The sequence below is a fragment of the Dipodomys spectabilis genome, unplaced genomic scaffold (genome assembly GCF_019054845.1).
Source record: "Dipodomys spectabilis isolate Male_0828 unplaced genomic scaffold, ASM1905484v1 ptg000052l, whole genome shotgun sequence".
NCBI lineage: Eukaryota > Metazoa > Chordata > Mammalia > Rodentia > Heteromyidae > Dipodomys > Dipodomys spectabilis.
This window is the reverse complement of record NW_024870729.1, coordinates 2262573-2289157: the sequence shown is the minus strand read 5'-3', so window position 1 is coordinate 2289157 and position 26585 is coordinate 2262573. Positions and strand designations below refer to the sequence as shown.

At 35.3% G+C, this 26585-nt stretch overlaps 1 protein-coding gene across 1 annotated transcript in view; it reads left to right on the top strand.

The window, feature by feature from the left end:
- Zmat4 (zinc finger matrin-type 4) overlaps positions 1 to 26585 on the top strand; it is a 405652-nt gene that overhangs the window by 334549 nt on the left and 44518 nt on the right. The window contains exon 6 of the mRNA XM_042679476.1: positions 20941 to 21037. Within this exon, the coding sequence (XP_042535410.1) occupies positions 20941 to 21037 (97 nt within the window). The remainder of the gene's footprint in view (positions 1 to 20940; positions 21038 to 26585) is intronic.

Here is a 26585-nt window from a genome sequence, read left to right as displayed (position 1 = left end):
GGTATTCTAGGGTATTCTCCTTTTAAAAGAGTTTTCTAATGGTGCTGAGGACTTTTCAATTTTCAAATAACACTCTTTAAAAAGTTAATTCTGCAGAGAGGCAGAATACACCCAGGATTTAATACAGAATTGGTTGGCTGACTGCTGAAAGGGAGATAAAGACCTGGCTATAAATGATGCAGGGAAACAGCATAAAACGGAGCTGTAAGGACACAAAGATCCTGTCTTACCTATCTTCCAACTTGTCCATAAGTGACAGAGGAGACCATCTGACTGTTTAGCTTATTTGAAAGGATATATTGACAAGACATTTTGTTCTTCACATTTCAACCTCTAGTTTTTGTTGGACTATATCTTCGGAAAATCTTTTTCCAGAACTGTTTGTCTTTCCCTGGATCTTTGGACAGGCCAGGCAGTGGCTACAGCTTAAGAGTAAGACTAGTGAAGATGCCTTAGAACTTTAGCATAGTTGACAGTCATTGTGTCCTCCGATGGGATGCTGCTTATTTTGGGCAATGTCACAATTCTTTGACAGCTGTGGAGTTATCATTAGTGTTGATGCTTATGGAGGGAAACAATGGCAGCTAAGAATTGCAAGCCTTAGGAAGAGATAAGAGATGGTCTGCCAAAGCCATGCTGTTTAACAGACAGAGAAGAATAGAAGCATGCTTTTCTTCATTCCATTGTATGCATAGCTCTGCTTTCTATCTACCCAAGAGTACCTTACTTTAACCCATTGTTTAATTGTTGCCATATTTCACAACTTCGTATTAGGTATACAGTCCATAAAGCAATTTGAGGTCAAACAATGTGTTCTTGAGAATACAATTTTTGTTGAAATAAGATACAATAAATTTCCTTGCACAGCTATTGCTTATTATATGTATTGTTATACATCTTGAGATTTTTGTCATTACTATGAGAGATAAAGGATCAAAGCTCACCACTTTTTCCATGAATTTTCACTTATGCCACATTGTGACATGAGAATTGTCACACTGTCCAGACCAAGAAGAAAGTATTTCCTGTATTTGTTGTTTTAAATATACGGTTAAAAATCACTTGAATACAAGGTAAGCAAATAGGTTGCTTCAGAGCAGGTCTATTTATTTCTGTTTTCTTAACATTCAATTCAGATCACCAAAACAAATCAGTTAAATTCTTCAAGTTTCTTGTAGTTTGCAATTATGGTAATACTGATTATCTTTGACTATATAATCAAGGTTGTATTGAGATTGAGTTACTCAAAGTATAAAATGTATGTATTTTGATATTTAAGTTAATCTAAACTTTCTTTTTTAATGTTTTTTATTTTGAAAATACTGTACAGAGGGGTTACAGTTACATGAGCAAGGTAATGAGTACATTTCTTATCAAGCAGTGTTGCCTCCTCCTTTGTTTTTCCCCTACCATCCCTTCTCTCCCACCTCCACAACTACATTACCCCCTCATCCCCGCCTAATTGTAAAGTTCGTTTTTCTTGTACATCTCATTGTTTCAATGGGTCAACTTGTATCCCTATTTAAATATTTTTCCCTTCCCTCTCCAAATTATACCAACGTCAAATACAGTGAAAACAGGGGTTATACCATGGGGGAGTAACATACCAAGCAACAAAAAAAATCACATGTTACCTTGTAAAAACGTTAGAAACAATAGCAAGAAAGAAAAAACCAATTGTGTCCCTATCTTGTGATTCATGTTGCTTAACTTCATCTTATCTGGTCATATGTATATAGATATTGACCTTTTCTACTTGTTCTAGACATATACTAGTTATTGCAAATAAGGGAAACCATGGGACCTATGTTTCTTTGGGCCTGGATTACTTCACTTCTCTGGAGAGGAAATAAGAATGGCTAATAGACACATGAAGAAAGGATCAACCTCTCTAGACATAAAAGAAATGCAAATCAAAACAACATTGAAATTCCACCTCACCACAGTTAGAATGGCTATAATCAAGAAATCTAATAACAACAAATGCTGGAGGGGATGTAGACAGAAGGGAACCCTATTGCATTGTTGGTGGGACTGTAAACTTGTTCAACCACTTTGGAAAGCAGTAGGAAGGTTCCTCAAAAGACTCCACATAGAGCTCCTCTATGACCCAGCAATCCCACTTTTGGGCATTTACCCAAATGATCACAAACAAGACCATACTAAAGCTACCAGCACAACTATGTTTATTGTAGCATTATTTACCATAGCTAAGATATGGAACCAACTCAGAAGATGCTCCTCAGTAGATGAATGGAGCAAGAAAATGTGATATATACATATAGATATAGATATAGATATATAATGTATATATAGATATAGATATAGATAATGGAATTCTATGCCTCTATCAGAAAGAATGACATTGCTCTATTTGTTAGGAAATGGAAAAACTTGGAAAAAAATTAAATCTTATTTTTAAAAGATGGTGGCTCTTTAAATATTTAAGATGAACTACTCTGTCTCTTGAATTTTCACTGTAGGGTTACAATTTCTCTGCCCTTTCTTAGACCATGACTGAAATTGTCTTTTAATTACTGAGAACAAATATATTCTCTATTTTAAGTTTTATATCTTTGAAAACAGCTTTTGAAGATGCAAATCTGTTTGCTTCTTGAGTCAGTTCTCAAAGCTTTGCATCTATATTATTTAAACAGAGAAAGAATTGTTTTAGAAAATCCTTGTTCTTTGTTTGATTCAGTGTTTGGTACCCTGCAGTCAGTGCCTTCTGGGTTGAATTCAGAAGAATAGCATTTAAACATTCTGTACTTTAAAATGACTGTCTATAGAGTAATAGAATAGCAAGACTGTCTTAGGCTATACCAAACTCTGGTCTTAGTAATGTTTTCCTATATTGAACCCACAGGGGAGAGCCATTTACATTGTGCAAGTCTAAAACTAGACCTGCTAGCATTCCTCATGACAGTGTTTTGAAGAATAGCATGGCAAACTCCTAACTAACTTCACAATGCCTGCATTCCCTTACTTGGAGTCCCCTAAAATGCAATATTTGGAATTTAATGGGAAACTGATGGGGTTCCAGACCCCTAAGCTTCATTTCCACCAGACAAGCTGTGTCTTCATCTGTTCTACTTAGTAGTTTCCAAATAAGCTTCAAAACCAAACAAACTAACAGTATTCCTTGACTTCTTTCCTTTGCTCTTACTTTTCTTTTAAGAGAGCTAGTTATTAAAGCCACTAGCTTGGAAATCAGAAATAAGTAGCTTCAGATCTGTTTTTTTCCACTTGTTATTCTATAATTTTAAAGTCTTTGAACCCTAGTGTCACCAGATGAGGAATGAGGAGGTTCTTTCAGTTTTTGCACACAACCAGAAGAACTTAAGATCCACACATGAAATGAATTAGAGCAAAGAGAGTCTCACAGGTGAAAGTTTTAGCAAAGACTTAGTTTAATATATCAGAATAAAGAAAATGGGGAGAAAACTTTCCTGCTCTTTGTAAGAATATGGAGAAAGACTCAGACCAGTAGTGCTCTGATCAAAAGAGTAAATCTATGTCTGATATATAATAATAAAATTACCATATCAGTTAGACTTCATAAAATCATGGTACTTGGTGAGGCGGTCATGTGAAGCTATTTATTCTCTGCCTGGATCTATCCAGCAGTCATGTAAGACAGTATAGGGGAGAATTAAAAACAAGGGGTGAGGGGAGTGGAACTCATGTAGACAAACTGAAGGCTCTGTTGCAAATCTGCCTTGAAGACTAGGGAGAACTCTAGTATGTGTGACCTGCAGGATTAATAAGCTCCTTCACCAGGTTGCTACACATACACCTGGCCCAGGATATAGCAATACTGATAGTGCAGACCCAGCATCCAGCAGGAGTGGAAGATGTGTGTGTGTTTGACTTTTGCCCTACTCAATGATTTGATGTCAAGCAGTGTAACTATTCCTTGTCTCTCCTGAACCCTTATTTTTATTTATACTTTGTCCATGGAGCTGACTAGTCCTATAGCTTTAAATGCCACATATATGTTCATGGCTCTTCTTTAACAGCATATATTCCTTGTCTCAACTTTTCTGCAAATGAAGTCAACGTGTTGGAGCTAGAATAGCCCAGGTACAATAAGCATGTTACTGGCACCTAACTCACCTCTCACAACGGACAGACTAGATAGTTATTCATTCTAGATTCTAGGATGAGGTTCATAGTCTTTCCAGAGAATCATAGGCACCCACCACCAATGAAAATAAAGGAGTTGAGTTATATTTGCTATCTTGAGAAGAATAAGTAGAATTCATTTAGATAGAACTTAATTTGAACAAATAATAACAGGTAAGTAATTCAGTATAAAGGTAAAAGTAATGATTTGTCTTAACAGAAACCTTTGTGGAAGAAACTTAGTAGAGCTGACTTGTAACAGGCTCAATATAAGTCTAACTTAGAACATATCAGAGTTCTCTCTCACACACACACACATGCACACACTCACACTCACACACTCAAAGCTTTAAATAGATTGATAGACATTCAGGATATGACTGGCCTTCTCTATACTGAAGAGACTACAGGGACTCAGCCTTAACTGTGTGTCATAGCTTTTAATAAAATCATCAATACAGGAATGTCAAGCAGAAAGTAGTGATAGATACAATGTAGGATGCATGTAGGAAGCCACCTGCACTTATAAGTGTGGTCTACAGACTACAAGTCTGGTAAACTAAACCTTTGGAGACCTGGTTACTTGTTTAAAGAATTGATATATTTGACAAATTAGGAATACATTTGTACTAGAGACTTGCTCAAAACAGCTGTGTTTAAAAAAGAACTCAAAAAATTCATGCCACTTGGAGTGTTAGAGCAGATATTTAAAAAAAATAATTCTATTTGTCAAAGACATAGCACTTCCATACACTCCCATGGGATTTTGTCCTAGGCCATTTGTTTTCCCAAAACTTACAACATAGAAAATATAGCTAGGACTCAGTGTAGATTCACTGCATCACAGTCACCTGGGGGTGAGACATAGAATTTGTGTTTTGAGAGCTCACTCCTTGATTCTCACTTAGCAAGTGGGCAGGTATGAGAATACTGGGCTGGTAATCTGAAAAGAGAAGTTTTCATACTGTGGAAATTCTATTCCTTGACACCTGTCACAGGAATCAGTCTGTAGAGTAGATGAGACTATGAACCAGAGTGTGTGGGTTCAAAGCCCAGCTCTTTTCCCACAGACTGTCTTTTACACCAAGTTTCTGTCCTCAATATTTTTTAAATCTGTCTAGTCAGAACAACAGTATCTCCTCCTAGGATGTTGCAGAGTGGGTGCACAAGTGCCTACATAATAAAAAAAAGTTAAACAGTACTTATATATTACATATGTAGGGCAACTTTTAACTATCGCTTCTTGTGCTGGAGCATGACAAATTCACATAGGATACTTTGATTTATTGCTGTTTAAGACATCTATGTAAGACATAATTCAAAACCAAATCCATTATTGCTTTTACTTTTGTGTTATTAATCATCCTTCAAAATAGTGCCAGCTTTATTGAGCATTATAATACAGAACATGGGTAAATATTTCTTCTAGTGTTCAAGGTTATCAAAACATTAAAATGGAATTTCCATTCTGATAGTGTAAAACAATAGAAATTATAGAGAATAAATGCAAACAGAAAATGGCTAAAGTTTGTAGTTTGCTAACATTTCTGTGCAAAACTGTACACATTAGCTGGGCACTGTGGTTCATTCTTGTAATCCTGGCTATTCAAGAGGCTATTCTGAGGATCATGGTTCAAAACTATCCTGGACAGAAAAGTCTATGAGACATTCATCTCCAATTAGTCAGCAAAAAGCCAGAAGCGGAGGTATGGCTTAATTGGTATAGCATCAGTTTAAGCAAGGGTGAAGGTTGGGAATGAAGGGAATTGGGGCAAGCTAAGCAAGGCTGCAAGACCTTGAGTACAAGCCCTAGCTTGTACAAGTGCTAGCACACACCCATGCACATGTATATACCACACATGCAGGCACACACATGCGCATGCACACACACAAATACAGCCATCGTATCTTTCTGTTTTTATGTGAAATAAGATCTTGGGCATGTAACAGAGTGGATTTTGCTAAATGAATATACCTTGCAATTACCATTCTAAATAGATACATTTTCACAACTTTTTAGTTAGAAATGGACATTTATTCATTTCTAAATTATGAAAATGATACAATTATATTTGCTCATATTTTCTCCAGAATAAACCACAATGAAACTCTCCATGTATATACTTATTGGTCAGAAAATCATGATGATGCCCAGAAAAATCCAAAGATGTTTTCTATTATTTATCAAAAGTAATGGGGGGAGGATGGGAAGGGATGGGAGGGGAAACAAAGGAGGAGGCAACAATACTTGATAAGAAAGGTACTCATTATCTTGCCCATGTAATTGTAACCCCTCTATACGGTATTTTCACAATAAAAAGTAACATTTTTCTCAAGTTGCATAAAGGAAATATGACTTTTTCTGAGGCACTATGGAGTGATGTAGTTTTTTTCAAAATACTTATTTTTCTTAATTGCGATATCAATTTTTATGAAAAAGATTTACAACCTGTCCTCTATACAAGATATACTACTTGTCATTTCTGTCAAGATAGAGTGTCTATAAAAACTTTAAAAGAAAAAAATTAGTTAATTCCAAGGAATTAAAATAATTCGTGAAAAAAGTAATATCTACATAAGTTAGACAAGGACATTAATTTGAAATTTACCTTAAGTGATTTATTTTTGATTGATTACCATATAAAATCTTCAGTTTAAAGTAGATTAAATTCATTTTCAATGTCAAGTTATTGGCAAAGAAATTTAGTATTTTTAAATTTTTTATTTTATTGTAAAGATGCTGTATAGAGGGGTTACAGTTACATGAGTAAGGCAATGAGTGTATTACTCGTCCATCATTGTTACCCCTTCCTTGTTGTTGTTTTACTATTCCTTCCCTCTTCCACCTTCCACCTTCCATACTCCTCCCCACTCCACCCCATCGTGTCCCCCACTCCCTCCCAAAGTTGCAAAGTTTGTTTCCAGTATACTGTCCTGTGGGTATCCTTGTTGCCATGGGCCATCCTTTGTCCTTATTTCAGAGTTTGGGGTTTGTTTTTGTTGTTTTTTTTTTAAAATAAGTTTTTGTTGTGAAAATACTGTACAGAGGGGTTATAGTTACATGAGCAAGGTAATGAGTACTACATTCCTTATCAAGCATTGTTGCCTTCTCCTTTGTTTCTCCCCTACCATCCCTTCCTTCCCACCTCCACAACTACACTCCCTCCACCAAATTGTAAGGTTCATTTTTCAACATAGTGCCTTGTACATCTCATTGTTTCCCTTCCCCTCCCCAGATTAGACAAATGTATATACAAGATGCAGGGAACCAAAATCAAGTACAGTGACAACAGGGGATATGGTATAGAGGAAGGAACATACAAAGAAAACAACAACAACAAATGATAATAATCACATTATACATTTAAAACAATAACAATAAAGACAGACCTCTTGTGCCCATATCATGGGGTTCATTACACTTTGCATCATCTTATATGTTCATATGTACATGGCTTTTGAGCTTTTCAGCTCATCTGATAAGATTATCCTATATATATACTAATTATTGCAAATAAGAGAAACCATGGGACCTAAATTTCTTTGGGACTGGGTTACTCCACTTAATATGATTTTTTCCATCTTTCCATTTCCTAACAAATGGGGCTGTGTCGTTCTTTATGATGGAAGCATAGAATTCCATTTTCCAAACTTTAAAAGTTCCTTTCTGTCTCTTCCTGTCAACTCCCACAACCACAAGGCAGAGGGGTTCTGAATCCTCTCCTCACAGGAGAGCTCAGCTCTCTTCATTACACAAATGAATTATACAGAATTTTCTTTAGTATATCTGACTTCTTTACCTATTTGTAATGATTCTAAGATTATTTTATTTTGTTACATAAATCAGTGCATCTTAAAATTTTGCAGGCATTATTCCATTACATTAAGACATCATCATCTATCAATTTTGTGTTGATGGACATTTGCATTGCTTGGAATTTATGAATGAAGGCATTATAAAATTCTTATACACTTTTCAGTTTTCTTTTTCCTAGGGAATGAGTGTAATTCTGGTTCTTTACATGGTTATTTACATTTGTATTGGATGTTAGCATTTGTAGAGTTTGTACGATAATATTTACTTGTGTAGTTTATTTTCTTTTCCAGGTGACAAGTGATATTGAATCCTTTTATGTATTTATTGATAATTTTTAGATCTTCCCCATATGGTATCTCTGATCAAGTATTTTACCCTATAAAAATCGGCTTGTTTGATTTTTAATTGTTGATTTTCAAAGTTGCTAATTCTATATTCCAGACACAAGTTCTATATTAAATAATATCTTTTTAATTTTCTAGTTTCCTTTCAGTACTAAAGATTGAGCATGCTAAATAAGCCTTGCCAAATCACTTGAGATAGTCCTACTGTTTTATTTTGTTGAGATGAGGTCTCATTAACTTTGCCCAGGCTGGCCATGAATGGAAAATATTCTTGCCTCCCCTCCTTAGTAGCTTAGATCGCAGATCTGTATTTTTTTTGTTTGGTTTTCATTTGGTCGGTCGTGAGACTTAAACTCTGGGCTTGGGCACTATCCCTCAGCTCCTCAGCTCAAGGTGAGTGCTCTACCGCTTGAGCCACAGGGCTACTTCTGGTTTTCTAGTGGTTAATTGGAGATAATAGACTCATGGACTTTCCTTGCCCGGGCTGGCTTTGAACTGCGATCCTCATATCTCAGCGTCCTGAGTAGCTAGGATTACAGGCGTGAGCCACCGGCACCTGGCTTGGTTTTTTTTTTTTTTGTTTGTTTGTTTTGTTTTTGTTTTTAATGGTGCCTTTTATAAGCAGAAATCTTTGTAAATAAAATCCATCCTATCTATTTTTATGTTCAGCATTTTCTTTCCTAAGAAATACATGCCCATCTTACATTAATGATAATACTCTTAAATTCATCTAAAAGCTTTTCATTTAAATATATAAAGTCTTTTTATAATAAGTTTTTTTATTGTGAAAATACTGTACAGAGGGATTACAGTTACATGAGCAAGGTAATGAGTACATTTCCTTTCAAGCATTGTTACCTCCTCCTTTGATTTTTCCCTTACTATCCCCTTCCTCTCCCAACTCCTCTACACCAACCCCCCGCCTAGATTGTAAAGCTCCTTTTTCAACATTGCATCTTGTACATCTCATTGTTGCAATGGGTCAACCTTTGTCCCTACTTAAACAATTTTTTCCCTTCCCCTCCCCAAATTATACCAACATCAAATACAGTGAAATCAGGGATTATACCATGAGGGAGGGACATACAAAGCAACAAAAAAATCACATGGTATCTTATAAATATGTTAGAAACAATAGCAAGAAAGAAAAAAACCCTTGTGTCCCTATCTTGGGGTTCATTTCGCTTAACATCATCTTTTTTTTTTCTTTTGGTTGGTCGTGGGGCTCGAACTCTGGGCCTGGGCGCTGTCCCTCAGCTCTTTCGCTCAAGGCGAGCGCTCTATCATTTGAGCTACAGTACCATTTCCGGTTTTCTGCTGGTTTATTGGAGATAAGAGTCTCATGGTCCCTCCTGCCCGGGCTGGCTTTGAACCGAGATCCTCAGATCTCAGCCTCCTGAGTAGCTAGGATTACAGGCGTGAGCCGCCAGCGCCCAGCTGCTTAACATCATTTTATCTGACCTTTTCTGCTTGTCCCAGAATTTATGATGGGGTAGAAGTTAATAGAAATGTATCCAGTTGTTCTGGTGATAACAATTGTTGAATATCCTTCTCTACTGATTATCCTTGACACTTTTATTGAAGATGAATTTACCCTGAGTGTGTGGTGGTGTCTTGGGCTCTATCCTGTTGCACTGATGTTCTGTGTCCATCTTTGGACAGCACTGACGACATAAAAATAGCTTTTACAGTCAACCTTACAATTCTCTAGTAGGAGGCTGTTCTCCCTTTCATTTTCTAAACTGTTTTGGTCATTGCAGCTCTTCTGATTCCTAAACATAGGTTACAAAGAGCTTGTTGGTGCTTTAACAAATTAGAAATTAAGCTATAGGAGAACAGGTAATTCTCATTTCATCCAATGTATGTGTGTATATGTGTGAGGAATGTTTCTCTTAGTTTCTCTCAAGATGTTTGAAGTTTTCACTCTTGCATATTTTAAGCTTATTCTTAATATTTTAAAATAATTTTTATAGCATGATAATATCTGTAGAAAACTGCCATTTCCAATGCAGCTATTTCAAGAGTACAATTGATTTATTTTTTTTCCTGTTGACCTCATATGCAGTGATATGCTGAGTTCAGTTATTCTAGTAGTTTGTAACTCCTTTAGGGCTTTCTGTATGAACAACAGTAAATTCTATGAATAAAGATTAATTTTATTTCCTCATTTCCAATCTCTGTGCCTCTGATTTCCTTTTCCTTTCCGATTTTCCCCTAGGTAGAACCTTCGTAATAATAATTTTTTGGAGTTGAAAATATAGTTCAGTGATAGAAATCTCTAGATTTGATATTCAGGACCAAAAACAAAAACAACAAACAAAAACGTAACAACTCTCCAATCCAATCCCTACCCCCAAATAACCAAGCTCCAACACTATAACCTTTTCTTTTCTAATTATAAAAAACTGTTCGTGGGCTGGGAAGGTGGTTCAGTGGTATAGTGCTTGCCTTGCATGCATGAGGCCCTGGGTTTGATTCCACAACAGCACATTAGCAGAAAAAGCAGGAAGTGGCACTGTGGCTCAAGTGGTAGTGTGCTAGCCTTGAGCTGAAGAGCTGAGGGACAGCACCCAGGCTCAGAGTTCAGACCCCATGACTGGAAAAACAAACAAAAAACTTGTTCATTATTTTGGTCTTTAATATAGCATTACCTTAGGTTTTCATTGATGTTCCTTTTCAAATACAGCTCCTGTCTACTTTGCTGAGAATTTTAATTCAGAATGAGTACTGAAACTTCTTAAATGTGCTTTTCCACATCTATTTATATTTTCCCCCAAGTCTATTCATGAAAAATTTATATGAAGTTGGTGTTACATAATCCCTTGTTATTCAATAGAATTCTATAGAACAGCCCTCTGGGTTTAGACCTTCCTTTGTAGAGCTTGACAATAAATTCACTGTAGTAAATGAATGGCTTTTCTATTTTTTGTTCCTTTTGTGTTAATTCTGGTAAGTTAGATATTTAAAGATAGTTATCATGAACATTGTGAGATTTTTATTTTACTATAAAAGTATTTGATAGTCTCTCATTTTTCTTTTAAAATATCAGTAGTATCTGTATTGATATCAGATCTTTTTTATTTTTTGGTTTTTTAATTTTTTGTTTATTTTTTATATTTTTTTCATTGTGAAAATACCATACAGAGGAGTTACCATTACATGGGCAAGGTAATGAGTACATTTCTTAACAAGCACTGTTGCCTCCTCCTTTGTTTCCTCTTCCCATCCCTTCCCATCTTCTCCCCCCACCCCACCCCAAAATCGGAAAGTTCGTTTTTCGACATAATGTCTTGTCCATGTCTGATCTTTTATTTTTGTAAGCTATGTTTTTTAAACCTCTACTCTACTCGAATTAATCTTGTCTAAAAGGCAGATTTCACTGTCTTTTTCTGTTGTTTGTTTTCTATTTTCTTGATATTTTTCTCTTTCTTGTTTTCTTCCTCTTACTTGAATGTGGTTGAGTTTGCTTGTCTCCTTTGCTAAAAACTTTGAACATTAATTTTAACCCTTTTTTGCTGCTAATATGAAATTATACATTTATCTCCAAAAATGGCTTTAACTTTTCTATTTCTTAACTTTGTCATATATAGTATTTTCCTTGTCATTCAATTCAAAATTTTTTCTACTTTCCTTTGGATTGATTCTTTGATGATGTGTTATTTAGAAGTGTCTCAGATCTTTTGTATATCTTCTTGTTCCCTTTAACTTAACTGTAGTCAAACAGTCCCATCTACAAAACACAAGTACTTAATAAGTGAAACTATGTAATGGTTCAGCACCCTCGTGGTCATTTCTGCTTGAATTGGTTTTGATCCTTAGATTTCAGCCTCCTAAGTAGCTAGGATTATAGACATAAGATTTATCACCAGCTCTTGGATGTCAGCAAAGTCTCAATGGGTTTTCTATACACACCTGGAAGGGTCATATTTACCCACAGTTGTTGATTGTAGTGTCATAAATATTGATTAATACAAGCTTGCTGATGCTTTCATTCAATATTTTAAACTGATTTTTGTTTTATTTTTAAGCAACTATGGAGATATCATGATTATTTTGTTTTTGTCTGTTTCTTTTTTAGTTTTTTTTAAATCAATCTTTGCTTCATCTATGTTGACTCTTTCTAGGTAGTTAAATTATATTTAAAGTCATTTCTCCCCATATTATTATAAAATTGCTGGAAAAAGATACCTTGTCATGAAGTCTACTTGGTTTAATAGTAATAGAAAACCCTTCCGTTTTCTTAACTGTTTTCATGGCATGTCTTTTTCTGTCCTAAACTTTCAACCTATAAGTATAAAAAAATGCATCTGTTCACTTCAGCATGTATTTAAGTCTTGCTTTTTATCTAATTTGACAATTGTAGTATCTGAAGAGTTCAATCTATTTACATGTAATATAATTATTAACCTGATTGAATTTAGCTTTATCATTTTTGCTATTTGCTTTCTGTTTTCTATTCTTCTTTTACTCCTTTCCTACCTTCTATTGAGTTTTATTCTTGGCATTCAAACAAATACTGGCACCATGCAGGGTTGACCGTGTGTCTCTAAAATACAGCATGGAACTGAAGCCAGAGCTACAGCTAGCTAGTTTTGGTATGAATAGATACATTAAGTGGTCACTTTCTGTTTTCTAAACACTGTACTAGGAAATGTAAATACTAGAATGATGCTTTCTCAAGAAGCTTTTTTAGATCTTCTGAGTTAAGAAACAAGTTCCTTCTTTTGTTTCTTCTTCTAGCCTGATTCTCACTGGGGTGTTTTCAGGGTCTGCTTTGCATGTTCTACCTGTATGCATGTGTTCTCTTTCCATTGCGACACTTTGTCAGCTCTTTTCAGAAAAGGACTATATTTTCTAACACTTCTTAGGCAATCCTACAGAAACAATCTTTAGCTTGCAAAGGTTTTAGAATAGTCTTAATGTGATATTGTGGTGAAGATGATTCCAATAAGAAAGTCAGCAATTTTATTTTAATAATAAGATTCTCTAGTTCCCTAAGGAAAAATGAGCTGTATAATTCCAAAGTAATTAGGATTTCAACTGAGTATGAATAAAGCTCTATATTCCCACCAAGGACATTGTGTCTTGTGTGGGGGAGGTTTCCTCTGCTCTGGCCCCCACTTTGTTCTTGTTTATACACACTGGCTTTCCAGTTTATGATCCCTGTAGCTTATATCTCAATAAAGTGCCAAATATTTCCTGCCTACACCTCTGTTGGGCTGCAGAGGATGAGAACTGTTATGGGAAGCAACAGATCAGAATATTTTTTAGATTTGTTGGTGTTTTTATGCCCATTTTGGAACATAAATATTTATGCCTATTGCCAAGCTGAATCCCCATGTGTTATGAGGAGACCTTTGATTAGTCCGTAGTCTGAAGAGGACTCATATAAATAGTGGTTATGCTTGACAAGATTGATGGGGAGAACTTCTGGAAGGAGTAATGCCTGAAGCTGGTTTTTGTATTTTGATTCTATGCATAAAAGAGCTTAATGGATCAGCCTTGGATAGATGTTCAAACACTGTCCACCTTGGTTGTGATAACTTATAGCTGCTGAGTATAGGGACCATGGTTATCTTCCTGAATCATGCATACACCTGAAATGGAAGAGTAATGCAAACACAGGCCTTCTTTAGGACAAGCTCTATTTTTCTTCTTAAGGCCCAGTATTTTTCAGACAAATCTAAGTTTCTCAATGGAATATCAATCTATTCTGAAGTTCTTTATAACATGTGAGCATCAAGTGGAGTTAGGCTTGTAGTCTGAAACTTATTACTCATTTCCAGGTCTCACCCAAAGCTCGCAGCATCAGAATCTTCCTAAGCAGCTCCGGGGAATCAGCTTGTGATACACTCACCAGAGGATCTGGCATGTACCCATACTCAAGTGAAAAGATTCAGTATCATCTGTGTCACCTCTGAATTGAGTCGAGTCGGTGCCTAAGGAGATTGAGTTCCTTAGATAACTTATGAAGAAGAACCCAAATATTTGTGTCTTTGTTGTTCCTTTTTTTCCTGATGATTCTAACAGTCAAATCCAGGGCTTTACACATGCTAAGCAAATACTCTACCACTGGGCTATTCTCCCAGACTCCATTGACTCTTCATGGATTGATTAAATAAGTCAGTGTCTTTTTAATGGGACTGAAATAGAATAAAAAATAATTTCATCTTCATATAGCTTACAAAGGATATCTCAAAGGGGTCCCTCAGAAATACACATCAGGCTGTAAGGATAATGGCCAGAAATACACCACTCTTCATGAATGTTGCAAGCATGAACATAGGTCTGATGCCCACATCATGCCAGTCAGTAAGCAGGGCTCATTATGTCTGCTGTCATCAGAAGGGAACTATTTTCTTGTATTCTACTGCCCAGTCAAATTGTCTGTAGGGTTCATTCTTTCCTGTTTTCCAAGTAAACACTAAGAAATGGCCTGGATTTTTACTATCAAACTGTAAATTATTCTTTGCTCTCTCCTACACACATAAGATAGCGATGTCTTTCATTAATATATCCAAGATAGAGCAATGTTTTTAAAGTATATCAAAGTTCTTTTCAAACTGGGTGGTCCCCTCTCTACCAGCTCAGTTCTTGTTGGATCTGTCTGCTTGCTGTGGGAAAGAGGGTATGGTGAACTTCTCTCTTTTACTCTGCTTAGAGCTTTTGTTCATCCTTTGGGACTCTTGTTTTTCTTCTCTCCTCAATAGATTTCTTAGGTTGACTGCCCCAACTTACTACTCTTGGTAGTGTCTAACATTACATCAGACCAGCTCCACACAGGTGATCTCTGGAAAGATTTTATATAGCATAGTTCTGACAAGCTCTGAAAATCCAGACTATGCCCACCCCTGCCACCTCTTGTGTTCTGTTACCAGTAATGTAACACTTCAAATTTTGTAGGAGACATCAGAGTTCAGTACATTGTTTCCTAGTGTAAGATAGGGCTCGTCAAGCTCTTAGGTGATTCCATTAGATCCCTTTATCTAGGTGTGAGGAATTAGGACTCCATACTTTTACATGGTAGAGGAGGGGGTAGAGCTCATTGTACAGCACAGTTTTCCCTTTAGGAAATTCCAACCTATTTCTTTCCCATTCTCTTTTATAGACTTGTGGCACAGAATGCCACCCTGGCATTTTCCCACTTCCCTTGATGTACTACCTTCGTATTTCTTTCTCCACTTTAGTAATACAGGTGTATTTACATCAGTGTCTTAGGACATAAGCTCAGAGCTTCATGAGTGGGATTCTAAGGCACTAAGGATTAATGAACAGGACTGACTGGATTTGTTGCCATAAAATTCTTTCTATATTATTCTCCTTTACTATTCTTTTTAGTATTTTTCTATTTTAAGGGTGTATTAGTTGTACAAAGTAAAGAGTTCTATTGTGACATTTTCATACCTCCATATACTTAGATAATATTCACCTTTTTATTATTCTTTCCTATCCCCTTCACTCTTTCCTGTTCCTTGATCCAACTCCCCAGCAATTCCGCTTTTACTTTCATAATCTGCTTTCTTTTTTTTTTTCACCTAGCTTCTACAAATGAGAGAAAACCTGTGATATTTATCTCTCTGGGTTGGTAGAGTTCATATAAGATACTGATCTTCCATTCCATCCACTTTCCTAGAAATGACATGATTTTATTCTTCTTCATGGAGAGTAAACCTGAACTGTGTGTACATCTCATCTGTTGATGGGCATGTCAGACTATTTTACAATTTAGCTATAGTGAATATTGCTGCAATAAACACAGAGGGATAAGCCGAAAGTCATCCTTTTTCAGATATATACCCAAAATGATATTGCCTGAATCATATGAAAATTCTATTTTCAGTTCTCAAAGGAAACTCCATACTTAATTCCGCAGTGCTGGAACTCACTTATAATTCTACCAACATTGTATAAGGGATTCCTTCCCCGTACTCAGCTTCTTTACCCCCTTTGTTGTTTGTTTTCTTGATGATAACTATTCTGACAAAGCTAAAGTGGAATCTCAATGTGATTTTTATTTGCATGTTCATGATGGCTAAAGACATTAGAAAGTTTTTCATTTATTTATTGGCCTTTTGTACTTTCTCCTTTGAAGTGTTCAGTTTCATTGCCAGTATATTAATTAGATTGTTTGCTTTTTGTTGTTTAGTTTTCTGAGTTCTTTATGCATTCTGAATTTTAACCCCCTGTCAGATGAATATCAAGCAAAATTTTTTATCTCCCATTTTGTAGACAGTCTTTTTGCTCTATGGTTGAACAGAAGCCTTTTAATTTGGCACAACCAATCTGCCAATTCTTGCTCCTATTTCCTGAAAAATTTGATTCCTATTCAGAAATTCATTCTCTATTTCTACATTTCTGAGATATTTTCCTGTTTTACTATAGTAGTTTCACAAGTTCAGTCTTAAATTAAGGTCTTTGAACCATTTGGTTTTATTTTTGTATAACGTAAAAGAATAGAGATCGCAGATTCAATTTTTTTACATGTGGATATCCAGTTTTCATAGTACTATGTTTTTTTTAAAGAGGTTGTCTTTTTTTTTATTTAATTTTATTTTATTTGAGGACATACTGTACAGAGGGGTTAGTTTACAATTACATGGGCAGGATAATGCATACATTTCTTACCAAGCATTGCAGCCTCCTCCTTTGTTTACACTTCACCTCCCTTCCCAGCCACCCCCCCTCCCCCCCCAATCCTTCCCCCCCCCCACACCGACATTGTAAAGCTCATTTTTGACATGACATTTTGTACTTCTCATTGTTGCAACAGGTCCACCTGAATCCTTAAACGACTTGTTTGTCCCCATCTCCTCCACAAGTTATACTGACATCAAATATAGTGAAAGCAGGGGTTACACTGTGGGGGAGGGACATACAAGGCAACAAAGAAATAATCTTATAAATGCGTTAGAAACACATGCATGAAAGAAACAAAAACATTAAAATACATATTTAAGGGTTCGTTTTCCTAACATCACATTATCTGACCTTTTCCGCTTGACTCATACATATACTAGATATTGCAAATAAGGGAAACCATGGGACCTATGTTTCTTTGGGCCTGGCTTACTTCACTTAATATAATTTTTTCCAAGCCTTTCCATTTCCTAACAAATGGGGAAATGTCATTCTTTCTGATGGAGGCATAGAATTCCATTGTGTATATATACCACATTTTCTTGATCCATTCATCTACTGAGGGGCATCTGGGTTGGTTCCATATCTTAGCTATGGTAAATAATGCTGCAATAAACATAGTTGTGCTGGTAGCTTTAGTGTGGTCTTGTTTGTAAACATTAGGGTAAATGCCCAAAAGTGGGATTGCTGGGTCATAGGGGAGTTCTATGTGAAGTCTTTTGAGGAACCTCCATACTTTCCAAAGTGGTTGAACAAGTTTACATTCCCACCAACAATGAAGTAAGGTTCCTTTCTGTCCACATCCCCTCCAGCATCTGTTGTTGTTAGAGTTCTTGATTTTTGCCGTTCTAACTGGAGTGAGGTGATATCTCAATGTTGTTTTGATTTGCATTTCTTTTATGGCTAGGGATGTTGAACATTTCTTCATGTGTCTATTGGCCATCCTTCTTTCTTCTTCAGAGAAGTTTCTCTTTAAGTCTTTAGCCCACTTGTTTATTGGGCAGTTGTTTCTTTGAGGATTTGTTGTTGGGGGGTTTAATTTTTTGAGTTCCAAGTATATTTTAGATATGAGACCCTTGTCTGTTGTATGGCTAGTAAAGATCTTCTCCCAATCCGTGGGCTTTCTATTGATCTTGCTAGCTATGTCATTTGCCCTGCAGAAGCTCTGCAACTTTATGCAATCCCATTTGTCCAACCTTTCTTTGATTTGTTGTGTTTCCCGGTCTCTATTCAGAAAATTTCGGCCTGAGCCGAGGAGACCCAGGGTTTCTCCTATTCCATCCTGTAATGTTTTCAGAGTGTCTGCTTTGACTTCAAGGTCTTTGATCCATTTGGAGTTGATTCTGGTGCAGGGTGATATATAAGGATCTAGCTTCAGTTTTCTACATGTAGTTAACCAATTTTGCCAGCACCGTTTACTGAAGAGGCTGTCTTTCTTCCATTCTATTGTTTTAGCTCCCTTATCGAAGATTAGATGGCTATAGGTCTGTAGGTTCATTTCTGGGTTTTCAATTCTATTCCATTGGTCCTGAGGTCTGTTCTTATGCCAATACCAAGCTGTTTTGATTACTATGGCTTTATAGTAGAGTTTGAAATTTGGTATTGACATTCCTCCAGCAGTGTTCTTTCCGTTGAGGAGCGTTTTTGCTATTCAGGGTCTTTTATTGTTCCATATGAATTTTTGGATTGCCTCTTCTATTTCCTTGAAGAATGAGGGTGGAATTTTGATAGGTATTGCGTTGAATTTGTAGATAGCCTTGGGAAGTATTGCCATTTTCACGATGTTAATCTTTCCAATCCAGGAGCATGGGAGGCTTTGCCATTTTTTAAGTTCTGTGTTGATTTCTTTTTTCAAGATTTTAAAGTTTTCATCATAGAGGTCCTTCACTTCTTTAGTTAAGTTAATTCCTAGGTATTTTATTTTTTGTGGGGCTATTACAAATGGAGTTGCTTTCCTAATTTCAGCCACACTTTTCTCATTGTTGGCATACAGAAAAGCCATTGATTTTTGGGGGTTAATTTTATAACCTGCTACTTTGCCAAAGTTTTGAATCAGCTTGAGTAATTTGGGAGTGGAGTCTATGGGATTCTTTAAATACAAGATCATGTCATCTGCAAAGAGGGAGAGTTTTATTTCTTCTTTCCCTATTTGGATCCCCTTTATGTCTGCATCTTGTCTTATTGCTGTAGCTAGGCATTCTAATACTAGATTGAAGAGAAGTGGAGAGAGTGGACATCTTTGTCTTGTTCCTGAGTTAAGAGGAAAATGGCTTTAGTTTTTCACCATTGAGTATAATGCTGGCTGTAGGTTTGTCATATACAGCCTTTATTGTATTGAGGAATGTTCCATGGATTCCTAATTTTTCCAAAACCTTCATCATAAAGGGGTGTTGGATCTTGTCGAATGCTTTTTCTGCATCTATTGAGATAACCATGTGGTTCTTATTCTTGCTCCTGTTGATGTGATGAATAATATTAATTGATTTGCGTATATTGAACCAGCTTTGCATCCCTGAAATGAATCCTGTTTGATCATGGTGTATGATTTTTTGGATGAATTGTTGAAGTCGATTGGCCAAAATTTTGTTGAGAAGTTTTGCATCAATGTTCATCAAAGAAATGGGTCTATGGTTTAACGAGGTTGTTTTTTTTCTAGTGAATATTGCTAGTGCAGAAGATAACTATATTACCTAGTTCACCTATCCTGTAATCCATAACAATAGCTAACTTATACTGCTCTCATGTTCCATACTATCCTCTTTCACGAGTGACATATATCTCAGTGCAAGCCCTCCACTATAAGAAAACAGAACCCTCCAGAAAACGTTTAAGTTACATAAAGTAACTCAGGTGTCAAGTTGTAAGCACTTCCAATCATAGTACATTGTATTCTTTTTTGAGAAATCAGAGAGTAACTGCCTCCTTGAAAAAAATGCATTAATTAGACAGAGATGCTGCCATTGTTTAACATCCAGGCTTTTTAATGTCAAAACCATAATTTTGTGGCAAAATTAATACCTATTCTTAACTTCTAAGTAAATTAAGATAGCTATTCACTTAGTTTTTAAAACACTGCTGTGACGTTGATAGAGTTTTCCTCATTATATAGATAAGAAACAGCTTGGAAAGAGTTATGAGACTTTTTTAAGGTCTTAGTCATAGAACTGATCAAGCCAGGGAGCAAATCCAGCATTTCAGATCAGGAGTAACTTTATTTCCCTCTCTCCTTTGAAGCAACATGCTAGTAGATGTGTGTTTCATTGTAAGTTCCAGATGTTCAAAATTATTTGATTAAAGCTGCTTTTTAATGCTAGTTTTCTCTTACTGAGTAAATATGATTAAGAGAAGGGAGAATTTACTAGGCTCCTTGAAACTGAACAGCATTTTTCTTGTATTGGAATTCCCATTGCCTAATCCAAAATTGATACTGCATTAATGAAGCAATTAAATGCATAAGTATGTGGATGCAGAGATTTTCTTTTAGGTTCCATGATGGAAATAAAGATTTATTTGAAACTGATTGATGTGTTACCCTTCTTTCTGGCTATTTATATTTTATTAGATAGTCCTGGGAGAAACACCTAAATTAATGATGTCTGAAGTTGTACTTCCAATTCTACCATTAGACAGGAGACAAGGAAAGGATTTGGAGAGAATTCATTGACATTTCAAAATTCTGTTTTAGAAATAACAACTAACTTTGTCAGTGTGCCTTAGGGAAAAGCAGAGTGCTTCTTTGAGCTATAAAATGTCCAGAAACATTTTGCTTTAGCTCAAAGAAGTATCTTCTTGTAATTTCAGTCATCTAGAAATGTAGTTGACTGCTTCTACAAATTCAGATTCCCACTTCTTCTGTGGGGCCTATTGGCTAGGATCTAGAAGAAAGACCTGAAATGTGATGGGTGGGTTATACCAGCAATCCTCTTTTTTACTCCGTTGCTCAAATTGTGGACATTCAAGACTCCATTCTGCTGACTCAGAACAGGGTGTAGTAACAGGTCTGTCTATCATCCACAGGTCTGAGGCGCAATTACAGATGTACCATCTGCAGTGTGTCCCTAAACTCCATAGAACAGTATCATGCCCACCTGAAAGGATCCAAACACCAGACCAAGTATGTACTTTCAGATTCTCACTCTGCAGTAGTTTTCTATGGATTTTTTGCAAGACTAATGACTAATATGTTGTTTATTCCAAAATAAATAGTTGGGAATTATATCTCTTTAAGTTATGATATTTATGCCTCTAAAGACCTCAGAACCTACCTAGTGTTTCTCAAAGAATCGAAATTTTGTTTCATGCATTTTTCCAAATATAACTTGATATATCTTTATGATTTTGGGTAAACTTTCAGATCTATGCTGTTTTTAAGTAAACACTGTTACTCCTATATGTAAGATATGCCAAACTTTGATATTGTGAAGACAAATTATATGAAAGTCCTGTATCACTTTCACTTCATGGGTGAATTTTTGTCCATTATTATAAAAACTTAACAGATATATTATGTCATTTATTATATACATATCAATTTCTAATTAAATGCAAGCTTGTTCTATTTTTCCTGAAAAGATTCTCATGATTTTAAAATGCAAAAGGCTGATGAGGCATTGTTTCACCTCCATTTATACTATGCATCTATTCAGAATCTTTTTAAAATCAGTGAGCATTTTAAAATATCTGCTAGGGCTGTTAATAAAATGCTAACAAAATAAGCAAAAGTAAAAATTGTCTCAACATGATGATATTTTCCTGAAAATAATTAGTTTTATTTTAAAATTTATTACAAAATCCTTTAACAAATTTAATTTTTCAAGGTCTTGTGAACAATGAATAGTTTCATATAAAAAACATTAATTTAGTCCTTACTGTGTGTCACACTCTCAACTGTACATTGGGAAAGAAGGGATGAGTAGACCAAGACCTTCCTTCTGTGGAGGCCCCTGGCAGGCTGGGGTAACAGAATATAAATGTGTAGATTGTTCTATAATGCCAGGATGAGAACAGGATGGAGCAACTTAACTTAGTGTGCTTTCTTTCTTGGGAATTTGATGCAAAGATAAAACCTCTGAGGAAGGGGCCCTGGACTGAATGTTCAGAGTCATATCCCTGGTGCCTAAGATGCTTCTCATCACATATTAGGAACTTTGTCAAGGTTTTGACAGAATAACTATGTGATTTCCAGAAACCATAATAATAATTTTCCAGTCAGATAAGAGAAGAATCATTCTAGGCAAGGAAATTGTATTGCAAAGATACAGAAAGATGAAAGTCAGAGGAAGTCTGGCTCAGGTGAAGAAATGTAAGCCTGGAGTGTGTCTGACCATCAGCTTTCTTTGCAGTATTGTGCTGTCTTGTGACAGACAAAGACAATTCTATGCATTGCTTTACCTGGGTCCACCCAAAAGGATTGTATCAAACTAGTCCTTTAAAAGAAAAGATTTTCCCTGATTCATTGTGAGAGTATTTACATTGATTGTTAGATACTGACCCCCAAATAATCTGTTTTCATTACATTTGTAATTAATAATGTATAAGTAGTACGATGTATAACCTAATTAATATCTGCCTAAGGTACTAACACACACATACCTGTGCCAATAAATTATAATTTTGGGGAGGACGTGTATTCATTACTCTTAATGAGTAAAAAAGTTGATAATGCTGCCTTTCTGTGGCATATATTAAATCAATAACCAATGTAGACTGTATAGGGCTGCTGAGAAATGTTTGTCTATCCATCTGTACATATAAAACTTCTATAGTGAAATCTGTGCTAGGTATTTTCATATTTATTATCTCAGTTAATCTTCAGAATTACTTTTGAAACAAATGTTAGACTCATTATTCTACATGAGAAAACTAAGCCTCAGAGTTTCAGAGTCTGACTTTTGCCTCTACTTAACTCCACATTAGTCAATTACATGAACTAGCTGGAGACAGAAAAGATAGTAGTGAATTCTGTTATATATTTGGAAAAAGAGAGCACCATTTTCCTGTTTTTTATTATTTTTTCATTTTTTGTATGTGTTGGTTCTGAGGCTTGATCTTAGGGTCTGGGCACTGTCCATGAGCTTCAGTGCTCAGTGTTAGTCTTACTCCTCTACCACTTTGAGCTACAGCACCATTTCTAGCTTTTTTGGTACTTAATTGAAGGTAAGAGTCTCACAGACTTTACTGCCCAGGCTGGCTTTGAACTGTGATACTCAAATCTCAGCCTCCTGAGTAGCCTGGCTGTCCTTATCCTGTTTATAAAAATTAAGCTATTTCTTTTTACATTTTGATGTTCTGAGAATGGAGCTCAAGATCTTACCCTTGATAGACAAGTGCCTTCTCTTGACCTGTATTCCCAAGCCCATATTTTCATGATAAGTTGTAGAAGTTTATAGGATTTTAAAAAGTACAATATGTAACTATCCAATCGCTTTAATGGTTAACATCACTTGGGTACTAATTAAGGATTTTCTTATCATCTTAATTTCATTAAAACAAATGTTACTGTCTATATATTATATTGTTACAAATACCTGTCTTTGATTCATCTAATGTTAATTTTATGCATAGTATAATGGAAAAGGCAAATTCAAGAATGTTTTCCTGAACAAGTACCTATTGATACAATACCAGTTATTGAAAAGAGGATAACAATAAATCTTTTGTGTGGATCAGATGATTTGCATACATGTACGTGCGCACGCGCGCGCGCGCGCACACACACACACACACACACACACACACACACACGTGTATGTGCTTGCCAGAGTGTTCTGTGAATTATGTCTCACTGACGTCTTTTTTATTCTATTATATTACTTCATCTCCTTAGTAAATTTTTATAGCTAATAGTGTAAATTTCCAGATTCCATCTTTCATTTTCAGGACCTTCTTTACTATTCTCATTCCTTTGTATTTCTAGATAAATTTTACAGTCAAATTGTCAACTTTCACAAGCAAACTTTCACACAAATGGATCAACTAATTCACAAACATTTATTGATGTTTTGAATTCTTTCCGTAATATTTTATAGCTACCTCTGCAAAAGTCTGGCACATCTTCATTTAGATTTGTTTTCAAAGAATTTGCTGTTTGTGGATGCAAAGATAAATGAGATTTTTTTTAAATGAAAGATTTATACAACACGAGAGGAAACCAGCATTTAAATGAAGGCATTTGAAGTTTTTATTTTTTACCATTTTTTTCTAGTATCAACATAGGAAATGTATTCCCAAGTATAACCAATAGCTTTGGGAAGTTTACTTATTCATTCTATTAGCAAGTAATTTGAGGATTTTCTATGTAAATGTGATGTCATTTGTAAATAATGACTATTTCTTCCTTTCACATCTTATCTATGTATTACATTATTATATAATCTAGAAAAATGTTGAATACAAATAGTAATAACAGACATTATTGAAGCTTGCTTCTTTCAGGATTTATTCAGATAACTAACAAAATCAAAGTAAGAAACTCATATTTTATTCATAGTTTGTTAATTTTGTTATGAGTACATGCTGAATGTTATCACATTTTTGTTTTCATGATTTTATAGTTTTTATATTGAATTTTATTAAAGGATTTTCAAATGTCAACCCAACTTTGCATTAAAAACCCATTTGTCTTAATACTATGTTTTTACATATTTCTAGAACAAATTCCTTAGTACTTGCTAAGGATCTTCCTCTCTCTCTCTCTCTTCCCCCTCTCTGTCTATATTGTGTGTGTGTGTGCTTTGGTTTATGAGATAAAATATGCCTTAAGTTTTCTTTCTTCGAATGTTCTTATAAGATTGGGTATCAAAATTATACTGATCTTTTTCAACAGGTTGAGAGATTTTCACTCTGTTTTAAATCTTATATGTATTCATGGTAGAATAGTGTTATTTTTCTTAAATTTCAAACAAATTCATGAGTGAAGCTATCTAAATTTAGAGGTTTATAATTTGGGAAGATTTTTTTATTAGAAAATAATTTCCCTAATAAAATGCTACTCATTACATATATTTCTTGTTATATTAATTATAGTATGGTATTTTACAATGAACTTACCTATTCTACCTGCATTTAAAAATGTGTTGTTACCAGGCACTAGTGACTCATACCTGTAATCCTAACTACTCAGGAGGCTGAGATCTGAGGATCAGTTTTAAGCCAGCCCAGACAGGAAAGTCCTGAAACTCTTATCTCTAATTAACCACCAAAAAGCTGGACGTGGAGGTGTGGCTCAAGTGTTACAGCACTGCCTTGTCAAAAAAGCTCAGGGACAGCATCCAAGCCTGAGTTCAAGGTCCAGGACCTGCACAAATATCCAAATATATATGTATACATACACACATATATGTATATATACATATATACACACATATGGTATGTGTATACATATGTATATAGGACTCTTCTGCAAAAGCATTTTATGGTTAATTTGTTTCTGAATCCAATGGCATCAGAGAATATAGTCTAAATGACCTTGGAAATTTATAAACAATTGCTCTATGTGGAAAGCAAATGGTTTCTTCTAATAATATTCCATGTTCAATTGAAGAAAAGATCATTTGAGTAAGTTGCCCTAAATACAAATAAAGATTAATCTAGTTTAGGTTTAATCTAGTATAAAGTTTAATCTAGTTTAAATCTTGTATGTCATTTCCTCATTATTTTTCTTCTAACACTTGAGAGAAGCTTGGTGGTTAAAAAAAAACAACAACTTTGAGTTGTGGGTATAAATTTCCTCATCTACCTTTTTAATTCTTTACATTTTTTATATATTTTTAAAGTGCATTATTAGATACTTACAAATTTAGGATTCTATATATTCTTAGTGAATTGGACCTTTTCAAATGAACCTTTCTGTTACTTTGATATGTCCTTTGCTGTCCCTAGTAACACTTCCTTTTGTTTAAAGTGTATTCTTTCTGATATTAGCAAACACTCCATCAGCCAAACTAACACTTCAATATTTGCTGAAGTTTCACACATTGCTTATTTAAACTCAACAATATGTGTGTGTTTTTCAGCTTTAAGATTAAGCTGATTTCAGTTGCATAGCTGGAAATAAAAATCAGTCAAATGGACTTAATTCTCCTCATCTAACCATTTAAATGAACATAAATATTTAACTATCACTTGTTTTCCAAGTTTTACACTTGTATTTATATTAAGACTATCTAGAGAAGTATTGCAATAATTGAAAGACTATCAAATTATGTAGTGTAAGCAGCACTGAAATGTGAATCAGGAGATTTTATCCCTAATGAACTTTGTCACTAAGTGACCCTAGACATTGAGTCTTCAGGTCTTTATTTCCTCATGATCCATGATAAATGAAGACAAGACCATGCAAATGGGTACCCGGACTCCATGTCCTTGCTGTACTGCTGGAACTTTTCTTATTGAACAAAATTCAGCCTTAAAATTCTTCTCCAAACAAGTTCTCAGACAACCTTACCATGTTACTAAAGCTGCAAGTTGGTGTGTGTAGCAGGTTATTCAATGTCTCTGAAATTCATGTGAACCCAAAACCTCAGAATATGATCTCCATTTGCATAGGATCTTTGCAGACATCATTTAGTACTCTAGAGGATGTCATCCTGGATGGAGAGGAGGATGGATGTTTACATTCAAAACCTGTTCTATATAATGAAAAAGAAATTTTCCCATGCAAA